Here is a 10,595-nt window from a genome sequence, read left to right as displayed (position 1 = left end):
AAAAATTGCAATTTATAGTACTTTTCATATAGTTTTTGAATATCTAAATTTTTTGTTTAAAATATCGAATTAATGTAATCTAATTTAACTTTAAAAATTAGTCAAATTGACTTTCAAAAAGCGCAACATGATAAATAAAAGTGGACGGAGAAAGTAAGAGCGTCTAATTAAGAGATACAACTAATAAACCATTAATTAAATATTTAAGTAGTAGTATTAAATATTCAAAATAATTTAGGAATAAATATTTAATGCTAACGATGAAATATAAAAAAATAATATTTTTTCTTTTTTCAACTTTGTATCAAATTAAATAACATTACATAAATTAAAACGAAATTACATTAAAAAGGAAAAAAAATACAAAAAAGTTTTTTATTTTTAATAATTAATAAAAAAAAAAGGTACAAGTTGACAACTGGTACTAACCACCAAACAGGCAATTATGATTTATGAAAAAAAAAAAAAAAAGGTCACCTTTCCTTTCCCTTTCACTTTGTTTTTTTCTTTCCAAATTCATTTTCTCCTCAATTTCCTTCCTTACACAATTCAGCCTTTATTTGTTTGCTCTGCCGTTCGTTTAGCATTATATATTTTAAAAATAGGTATGTAATAGTAGTCCTTATCTCGTAATTTATGTGACACAGTTCGAATTGTTAAACATTTTAATTTTGATTGTAAATTCGGGTGTGGAATCTTTTATGATTGACCCTTTGTTTGATAATTTCAGATTCCAGTGATTTTATATTTTATTTTTGTATGAATGTTGATGAACTAATCTGCTATTATTACTTGCTTCAGGTCCTTGGATTCTGAAAATACTATAAAGATTTGATTTTTGATTTTGTGGAGAAACAGGGCCAAACCCCATTTCAATTCTTGGGATTCACCTTCTTTTTTCACTTAAAGAGAGGATCTTTATAAAATTTCAGAAGTTTTTAGCATTAGTTTGGCACAATTTTTGTACTTAAGAGAGGTAGCTTTAGTCTGCCCAGAATTGTCTTTTTATTTTATCTTTTACCTCTTATTTTATGTCTGCTTACACTGTACCCTTTTCGAACCCCACTTCTGTGATTACACGGGGTATGTTAATGTTGTTGTTACCTCTTATTTGATTATATATATATCTAGTTGTTTTTTTTTTTTTAAATTATGCTACTAGAATCTGCCGGTAGTTTCTTATCCTTCGATTACTATCTAATGTCACTTGTAGTTTGACTATCACACTATTTTGTTGTAGTTGTTCCTTTTCTATTTTCATGTTTTGCTTTGTCATGCTTTGTATAGTATCTGCTTTGATATGCTTTTCCTTCAGCGGAGGTCTATACGAAACAACCTCTTAATCTCCCAAGGTTGGGGTAAGGTTTACATACTATACCTTTCCAAGGCTCCACTTGTGGGATTACGTATGTTGTTGTTGTATGCCAGTGGAATATATATATAGAAGGCATAATACATAAATGAATATTCAAACTTGGCCTACTGACAAGTAACCACTCCAACTTTGAGAATGCGTCCTTCCTTATTTTCTCCATTCTTTTGGTTTGTTTGTGTCATTTTGTTTCAAATGATTTGGTTTCTTACGACAATACAAATACGTGAAATGGATACTTCTTAATTATTGGATGATTAGTTCCTGTCTCTGCTAACAGAAACTGATTAGAATTGGTTCTCAACAATTATTCTTATGATTTATCTTGTCTGTCTGCCTTTATGGCTTTCTTTTCTAAAAGTTACTTCTTTATTGGTAATCAGTGATAGAGGGAAGTTCAACCCAAATAATTGGTTGTTAAACAGAGAGAAATAACTGTGAACTGATAGATATCTACATTAACAATGTATTCATATATGTCCTTTCACCTTTGCACTTGGATGTTTAGCTTAAATTAGTTTTTGTTTCTGCCTTGTAAATGGCCGGTTTCTTAAGAGTATTGCCTTTGTCCGTGGTTGAGTATATTATACTTCACCTCAGTAAAGTACCTGACATTTTGTTTAAACTTACATTCACAGATCTCCCTGTTTGAGTCTTGGAGCATATTGGAGGTATGAGATGGACTTTTTAGGCTGCCTAAGGGACTGAAATAGATATGCAAAAGTATCTCTTCTTTTAGCAACAGGATGAAGATTAGGAAATTGTTGCGGAAAATAATTGCTATTCTGATGTTCAGAATTGACTGGAAGAAGCTGGTTTTCATTGGTGCTATTCTGACAGTATTTAGGATAATATTTCAAATTTCTACACTTCCTTATCCTCTTACAGAATGGATTCTCTTCCCACCATCGGAGATTTCATCTTCCCAAAATTTGAATCATGAAAAGAACTTAAGGGAACTTCCAGTAAGTCCAGATATCAGGTTTAACCTTAGTCAGCATGCCCCCCTAGTTGTTTCACTCAACTCTACAGATGGACTGAGTGAAACACTGCAAGTTCTGGAAAGACGAGAACAAATTTCGAGACAGCGGAAAAGTAGGAAGCATGTGAATGCAGTAGATAAAGTTATTTTCCCTTCTTCACCTGTTAGAAACGTGTCCAACTATATGCTGGTAAGTTTTTTATTGTGCTTATATTCCTTAAGAATATTACTGAATCCGTTCGCCTTCTTACTTTCTTTTTCCACTGTATTAATATTTCAGAGATACACAGCATCTTCGACTCCAGATGAGGCACTTGCATATGCCAAACAAGAGATTGAGAATGCCCCACTAGTTAAGGATGATCAGGACTTGTATACTCCTCTATTCAGGAATGTCTCTGTATTTAAGAGGTAGATGTTTGATTATATTTGCTTAGATAGCTTATTTTTCAGATGATTTATGTTGATATCCTCTGATGAAGAGTCATATTTTTATGCTTTGTCAAAAAAAAAGACAGTCTTATTTATTATGATTATCACTTAATTCAGTTAGATCTTATCCTAGATAAAAGACTAGGCTTTTCTTCACTGAACAACCAGTGGCTATCGAAGCCTTTTCTATTATGAATATCTTTGTCATCTGTTTGTGTTTCAAAATTAGCTTTTTCTTTAAACACAATTAGGTTGACATTCCAGGAGCTATGAGTTGATGGAGCTTATACTCAAAGTTTACATTTACAAAGAAGGGAAAAGGCCGATTTTTCATCAACCTTATCTTAGAGGAATTTATTCATCTGAGGGATGGTTCATGAAGCTGATGGAAGATAGTCACCAGTTTGTGACAAGGGATCCACAAAAGGCTCACCTGTTCTATCTGCCATATAGCGCACGTCAGTTACAAAAGGCACGATATGTGGTGAACTCACATGATCTTAAGCCGTTATCAGTATTCCTGCGGAACTACGTGAACATGCTAGCTTCAAAGTATCCTTTCTGGAACCGCACATGTGGGTCAGATCACTTTCTTGTTGCTTGCCATGATTGGGTATGCATCTGTATCGATATTATCTTCTAAACTGTGTATTTCTTTCATGAGCATTCTTCTTTGGACATAAACTTTTAAATTTGCTTTTACGCCTGGGGAATTGGACTTCCTTAAATACAAGAAAAGAGTAGACTTATCTAGTCGTAAGAGCACATCATGTGATGTGTGGATTAGACACATATCAAGGAATCGAACCTTGTCACAATCAAAAACCTAGTATTTAAGTGGAGTAGGGTAGATGAACGTATCTATTATTATTCATAGAGTTTCGAACCGTGCAACAATGACCTTCGGAGTGGGTGGGGTGGTTATAGAAGAAGAATTTTCCTGCATAAGAAACTACTCTCTCTGTCCTAATTTATGACACTCTTCCCTTTTTTGTCTGTCCCAAAAAGTATGTCACCTTTCTATATTTTTAAACAATATAACTGTAAAATTCTCATTTTACCTTTCGTGAGATGATTTATAGTCACAACTATCTATGGCTTGTTTTAGACCACAAGTTTCATAAGTCGTTTTTTTCCTTAAAACTTCGTGTCAGTCAAATAAAGCCACATAGAAAATGGAATGGAGGGAGTATATGGTACAAATAAGAAAACCTTTTTTTGCAATTATCATGTGTTGAACTCTTTTCTGGTTATGCATTTTCGATTGATGAGTATTTTTCATTTTCTTACTATATGTTTTAACAAATTCTTACAGGGACCTTATACTCTGAAGGATCATGAGGATCTGAGTAGAAACACTATAAAAGCTCTCTGCAATGCAGATATATCTGAAGGAATATTTGTTTCTGGGAAGGACGTTTCCCTTCCCGAGACCACTATTAGGAATCCTAGGAGGCCTCTTAGAAACCTCGGTGGAAAAAGAGTGTCACAGCGCCCGATTCTTGCCTTTTTCGCTGGAAATATGCATGGTCCGGTACGTCCCAAACTTCTCAAATATTGGAGGGACAAAGATGAATCCATAAGAATTTACGGGCCTCTACCCCATAGAGTCTCAAAAGTTATGTCTTATCCTGAACACATGAAATCAAGCAAGTATTGCCTTTGTCCGATGGGTTATGAAGTGAACAGCCCAAGGATTGTCGAGGCAATATATTATGAGTGTGTTCCGGTTATCATCGCTGATAATTTTGCGCTTCCATTCAGCGAAGTACTTAATTGGACTGCTTTTTCTGTGGTTGTTTCTGAGAAAGATATTCCTAGGCTAAAGGATATTTTATTAAGTATACCTCTGAGACGTTACCAGATCATGCAAAATAATGTCAAGATGTTGCAGAAGCATTTTATTTGGAATTCAAAACCGACTAGATATGATCTGTTCCATATGATTTTGCATTCAATTTGGGTTAGCAGGCTCAACCAACTTCAAGTATCGGAGATATCATAATTCCTTGAGTTCTAGTTGTTCCAACATGATGGTCTGTTAGCTTATCAATTTGGATGTTGATATGCAAAACATTTCAAGAGCTGCAGCCGGTTCAGTTCTCTTAACATGTGTACTTGGAATGATCTCATCGAATGCTTCTGCCACATTTGGCTAGAAAAAACAAACTAGCTGGCTGTGCAAGGCTGCCATTCTATAAAGGAATTTAGTCAGAGAGATTACATCTGTTCCATAAACCGAGCAGAAACTGCTTTTTGTACTTTGACAGAAAGAGTTGCCCGCAGAAGACTAACTCAGATAAACTGAGCTTTGACAGTTGATACTGATCGGTACATGCCAACATTCTGTGTGTGACTAGAGGCGATAAAATAGAGCCGGAGAATGAGTATGATCTTAGTTTATGGATGCATTAATTTTCTCTCTTTGCTTGTGTATGCATAGTTCGAGTCAAAAACAGTGGGTTCAGTTGAGCTCATTCATGTATCATGTAACAAAATTGTATAGAATATATACATGTAGGTCATGAATGTGTCTTAGATAACATTGGTTTCTGATTTCTTCTTTTCTGGAAAAAAACATTATTATTTTTTGCAATCCTGTATCACTAAAAATTCATAGACTATAGCACACGAAAAAGGGTAAAAATCGCACACAAAAAATGGTAAAACTTTGGTTTTTCCGCTTTGGGGCTCGTTTGAACTTGAAAATGCGGCCGTTTGACCCTTGGGACCAACTCACGCCATTAATAAGGTCGTAGCAGACGTCCATGAAAATTTTTGACAAAAAATAAGCCGGAATCCTATATCACCAAAAATCTATGGACTATACCACACGAAAAACGGTAAAATCTAGTTTTTCACGCTTTGGGGCTCGTTTGAACTTGAAAATGCGCTTGTTTGCCCATCGGGACCAACCCACGCCATTAATAAGGTCGTAACGGACATTCATGAAAAATTTCGGCAAAAGACAAGCCAGAATCTTGTATCACAAAAAATTCATGGACTATAGCACACGAAAAAGGGTAAAATCTAGTTTTTTCCAGCTTTGGAGCTCGTTTGAACTTGAAAATGCACCCGTTTGCCCCTCGGGACCAACTCACGTCATTAATAAGGTCGTAACGGACGTCCATGAAAAATGAGCCTCTCTTAAATTTGAGGCCTAAATGATGTTGTTTTTCATATTGATACTGAATTTGCGGAGGCTATGGTTTTCAGGTAAGAAAATTCTTCCTCTTCAAAGGATCATAAGTTTACCAGAGATGCACGGTGATTATTTTTATGACTTTTTATCGACAGGAAGAGCTATATTAGAAATCTTATAAGAACACGAAATGCTGGTACCATAAGTATCCGAGCAACTTGGCTCAATAATGCTGATACCATAACTATCTGTTGTTTAATTTTGGACACAAAATTACTAAATGGTTGTCTAGATACCATTGTCTAAATTAACATTTTTATGGATGTCCTTCTTCAGGCATTTGGATTTGTTCTGCCCTTCGTCTGCCTATTAAGAGATGATCTTGAAATTCAAGCTGCCAAGGTAAGCATACGTATAAATTAATTGTCAGTGACGACAAATTTGATATCTATATTTGGATCAACTATTGAACGGTAAGGACTTATGTGAGCTCAGTTGTGAATACTTTAAGGACATATTTGAACATTTTACGTAGAATTTATATCATCAGTACTTTCAGACATTTCAAATTTAGCTACTAATTGTAAGAAATTCAGTCATATCTAAGAAATGATACTTCACCTGAAATGTAACGGAAGAAACTTCAACTTTGATCCTTCTACCAGATGAAACCTGGTAGGAAACAATGTTCTAAATTTGACTGGAAGTTGTCGTCATCCCAATCCAGTTGGCTCCACCATTCTGATTCTCCGTTTATTACTTTGATGTTGTCGGAGGTTTGAATAGAGAGAGGCAACTTCCTTATTTGTAAGCAAGATGTCACTCTAAGTTCCTCCAGGTGTTCCCACATACTCTGTGGCTGCCCCAACGTTCCTAATTTTCGCAAGTTATTCAAATATAACTTCCGAACTCTTGGAATTTCTGAGTTGGCAAGGGAGCTGCATAGCACTAACAACTCTACCAGCTGAGAACAATCGGTAATTGAAATTATTTCCAAGTGCTTGGGTGCAGAAAGAGCTCCACCAGTGTTAAAAAGACATGTTAAACTTCGACAATAGGATATATTCAATTGGCGTAGTTTAGAAAATCTTAGACTCAGAAGTTGACTGAAATCAGAAACACACTTCAAATTTTCTACGGAATCGAGGGTGAGATGTTCCAGATTTGGCAAAGGGTCAATCTGTCCACTTCCTTCTTCGACTTGTCTGAAATCACAAAAACATTTGTAAATGTAGAGTGATTTTAATCCATCAAAACTCTTCTTGTTTATAATCAACTTCCTGAGACCCATGCAATGTACTAAGTGCAAATCTCTCGCAAACTGCAACATGCCTGAGAGCTCTCCGTTGCTGAAAATTTCACAATTGGAGACGCCTATTATCCTTGTTGACCCGTTGAATAGTACTTCCATTCGAGTTTTCCCAACTTCAATGTGAAATCTTTTCAATCTTTTCATCCAGGTGTGGTCTCTATTCAAAATTGCTGATCTATCCAGTCTAATAAAAAGATAAGTTAGATTGTGTAGAGATGATATCTCATCAAAGGAAGTTGATCCAAGAAGAGTCCACCTATTATTTGCAACGAACCACGTGGACGATTTCATCATATTTAACATTTCAATGCTAGACAATTTGACAAAATATCCTTGGCTGATGCTCTCTAAATCAGCTGCAGGCATATTTAATAGCCTCAGATTTGTCAACTTGTCCATTCCTTGAGGCAGACAAAGTAATCCTGCATTATCACAATCAAGCAATTGCAAATTGGAAAGATTACCAATAGGTGGTAACTCTTTCAACTCATTGCAATTTTGTAGTATTAGAGCACGTAGTTGACATAAACTATTGATGGAACAAGGCAGTGCTCTAATACCAGTTTTACGCAGATTCACAACTCTTAGAGCTGGAAATGACAAAAAGAATTCATGGGGAATTTTGCTAAGGCGATCATTATCTTGCAATAGTAAAGTTGTTGCCTCTGGGCATTCTGTGAAGTTATCAGGTAGACATTGAATTTTGTTGCTTACCAAAGATATTCTCTTGACAGAAGCTGATACTTTAGTATGTGATATCTCAGTCAACCCGATTCCAGCTTGAATAACAGAATTGTGTTCATACCCAAAGGAATTAGCTACCCATATAGCAACGTCACGGACCACGTCATGCATCTTCACAAAATTTATCTCATGGGCTTCTAGCAAGCAGGCATCTTTTAAACTCTCAATAATTGTGATTCCCCTGTTGTATGCTTCTTCATATGTGTCATGTTCACCAAGGAACTCCTCTGTCCACAAGCAATTTATGAGATCATCAGTAGAAATAGCCGCCGGATATAAGGAGCAATACAAGAAACAACTTTGAATGTCACCTCTCCTTTTGTTCATATTGCTTCTTTGCTCCGAGGATAATTCAATATCCGGAGATTCCAAAGAATCAAAACTCCACTTGATGACCTTGTAAACCTTATCTTTAACTTCTTTGTTATGTGGTTCGGACATTCTAAGTGATTTCAAAGCATCTTTCCAGAGCTCGAACCTTGTCTTCCCTCTCATTGATGATCCAATAACAGTGATTGCCAAAGGTAAGCCATCACACTCTCTTGTGATTTCCTTTGCGAATGGTTGAATTTGCTCCAGATTGGCAATATCTCCCGCACTTTTGACAAAGAGTTGCCAAGATTCATCCACATCCAATGTGTAAACTTTCATTTCAGTGTTTGTTTTCATTTGGTTACAAACACTCGAAAAACGAGAAGTTATAATCACCTTGCTTCTTGCGGGGTCCTCAGGTTGGGGCACACCTATATCATCCAAATTTATTGCTTCCCAAACATCATCTAATATGAGAAGGAAACTCTCTTCTAGCTTGAGCCTTTGATAGATTTTGCTGCCAATGCTTTCTACACTTTCCTCGTCATCTACTTTTAGGTTTAATCTGCTGACAATTTGTGCTTGAACTTTTTTTATGTTTGTTGGTGGTTTGGGCACTGTAACCCATACCACAACACCAAAAGACAGTTTAGAACTTGACACATAGGTTTTTAGGAGCTCATTATTAAGATTCTTCACCAATGTTGTTTTCCCAACTCCTCCCGTACCCAACACACCAATGATGCATATCTGAAAGGATTCAAATACCCAAAAAAATAATAATTTACCCACAAGTGAAAAAGATGAAACAATGGTCATACAGAAGAAATTTAGAAAATTAGAGAAACAAGGAAGTTGGAGGCTTTGATCATTATAATCTCAATTTTGTTAAATTCTTTGCATATGCATTATGTTCTATTGTCATCATATATCATATATGACACAATCATTTAACTTCTTTTTTAACTTAAAAGTATATTTTGCTAATTAACCCAAAACAAATTAAGTAGGATTGGCATTCATTCATTTTTGAAACTCAATTAATATACTGTTTAAGTAATATTCACATGACAGATTTATCAATGACCAAATTCTAAACAATTTATGATTACTAATCTTGATTTAATTCCAACAATTAATACCTTATCATCTTCTAACAGTTGCAAGATTTTGTTAAGATTCCTTGTTGCTGCTGACTGGCCTTCTATTGATGGTCCCGGGATGAACTCAACATTTTTCACCTGGTAATTTTCTACCGCCAAACTGGATCCAAAGCTTTCTCCAACTTCTTTAAGCCTGCAAAGTTGATCTCGTATGTTCTGTGCTTGAGTGGAGACTTCAGAGCAAAGGCTGCATTTTGGACAACACTTATATGTGAGCACCTTAGCCGCTGCAATTCTGTCTTGCATAGTTTCCAATTCATTCTCTAGCTCGTGAACATCTTCCATCCACACAATAACATCTGGTTTTGGTTTATTGCCTTTTTTCTTATCTTCTTCCATCTTTGCATTGATATCATCTCTAAACTTTGTTAGCTTCTCCATTTCCTTCTTTAGATTTTCAATTTTTGACGAGAAACAGGCAATATTTTCAATCTTAGGATAGATGCATTTTGATACAAACTTTCCCACCTCAACAACAAAGCCACCTACAACATTAAAAAGTATTTCCATTGATCAATTCTTGAGGTAAAGAATAAAAATATTTCTGATCAGAATGCTAATGATGCTCTCTCAAAGATGATCAAATGAAGCTAAACTGACTGCTTCTTGTTTGTTTAAGACATAATACATAAATATGTCATTTAACTTGACTTCAGCTGACATCTATGCCTTCCAACTTTGGGTATGCACAAGTAGACATTTAAACTTGTATAAAATTGAATAAGTAGACATGCGCCCTACGTGACATAATACACGTAGGATGCCACATAGGACACAAAATTGCCATGTATGATACCACATAAGACAAATGTGCATATTTGTTCAATTTTATACAAGTTTAAATGTCTACTAGTGCACACCCAAAGTTAGAGGACACAAATGTCAGTTGAGGCCAAGTTAAAGGATACGTTCATGTATTATACATTTGTTTAAGGCAAAATTAAGAGAACTAATAGAAAAAACAAGGTATAAAACATAAATTTTCCCTTGAACTCGGTTTCAACTGACATCTATGCCCTCCAACTTTGGGTGTGCACAAGTAGCCACTTAAACTTGTATAAAATTAAACAAGTAGACACACATGTCCTACGTGGCATAATACATGTAGGACGCCACGTAGGATTAAAAAATTGTCA

General features: G+C 35.4%; 2 protein-coding genes across 3 annotated transcripts; one reads left to right on the top strand and one right to left on the bottom strand.

Moving 5' to 3' along the window:
* Positions 1 to 475: 475 nt before the first annotated feature.
* On the top strand, positions 476 to 5,083 carry LOC125841451 (probable glycosyltransferase At5g03795). Of its 2 annotated transcripts, XM_049520586.1 has the most exons (5): positions 476 to 605; positions 2,011 to 2,544; positions 2,635 to 2,765; positions 3,051 to 3,399; positions 4,102 to 5,083. In XM_049520586.1, the coding sequence occupies exons 2-5, from the start codon at positions 2,119 to 2,121 to the stop codon at positions 4,789 to 4,791; spliced, it is 1,596 nt and encodes a 531-aa protein (XP_049376543.1). In that variant the 5' UTR covers positions 476 to 605; positions 2,011 to 2,118; the 3' UTR covers positions 4,792 to 5,083. The 2 variants fall into 2 exon arrangements, with proteins under 2 accessions (XP_049376543.1, XP_049376542.1); XM_049520585.1 differs by lacking the exon at positions 476 to 605 and having other exon boundaries at positions 1,447 to 2,544.
* Positions 5,084 to 6,586: 1,503 nt separating this feature from the next.
* On the bottom strand, positions 6,587 to 9,969 carry LOC125841698 (disease resistance protein At4g27190-like). Its single transcript, XM_049520864.1, has 2 exons — positions 9,439 to 9,969; positions 6,587 to 9,046 (listed from the first exon to the last, which is right to left on the bottom strand). The coding sequence occupies exons 1-2, from the start codon at positions 9,967 to 9,969 to the stop codon at positions 6,587 to 6,589; spliced, it is 2,991 nt and encodes a 996-aa protein (XP_049376821.1).
* Positions 9,970 to 10,595: the final 626 nt, after the last annotated feature.

This window comes from Solanum stenotomum, chromosome 10, assembly GCF_019186545.1.
Source record: "Solanum stenotomum isolate F172 chromosome 10, ASM1918654v1, whole genome shotgun sequence".
Taxonomy (NCBI): domain Eukaryota; kingdom Viridiplantae; phylum Streptophyta; class Magnoliopsida; order Solanales; family Solanaceae; genus Solanum; species Solanum stenotomum.
This window is presented reverse-complemented; position numbering and strand designations above follow the sequence as displayed.

What these genes read in the sequence shown, in the direction of transcription:
- LOC125841451 (XM_049520586.1), top strand. Translation starts at nt 2,119, where the DNA reads ATGAAGATTAGGAAATTGTTGCGGAAAATAATTGCTATTCTGATGTTC. An exon ending in ACGTGTCCAACTATATGCTG is followed by an intron (nt 2,545 to 2,634) that starts GTAAGTTTTTTA and finishes TTAATATTTCAG; the next exon opens with AGATACACAGCATCTTCGAC. An exon ending in TTGTTGCTTGCCATGATTGG is followed by an intron (nt 3,400 to 4,101) that starts GTATGCATCTGT and finishes AAATTCTTACAG; the next exon opens with GGACCTTATACTCTGAAGGA.
- LOC125841698 (XM_049520864.1), bottom strand. Translation starts at nt 9,969, where the DNA reads ATGGAAATACTTTTTAATGTTGTAGGTGGCTTTGTTGTTGAGGTGGGA. An exon ending in AACTGTTAGAAGATGATAAG is followed by an intron (nt 9,047 to 9,438) that starts GTATTAATTGTT and finishes GAATCCTTTCAG; the next exon opens with ATATGCATCATTGGTGTGTT.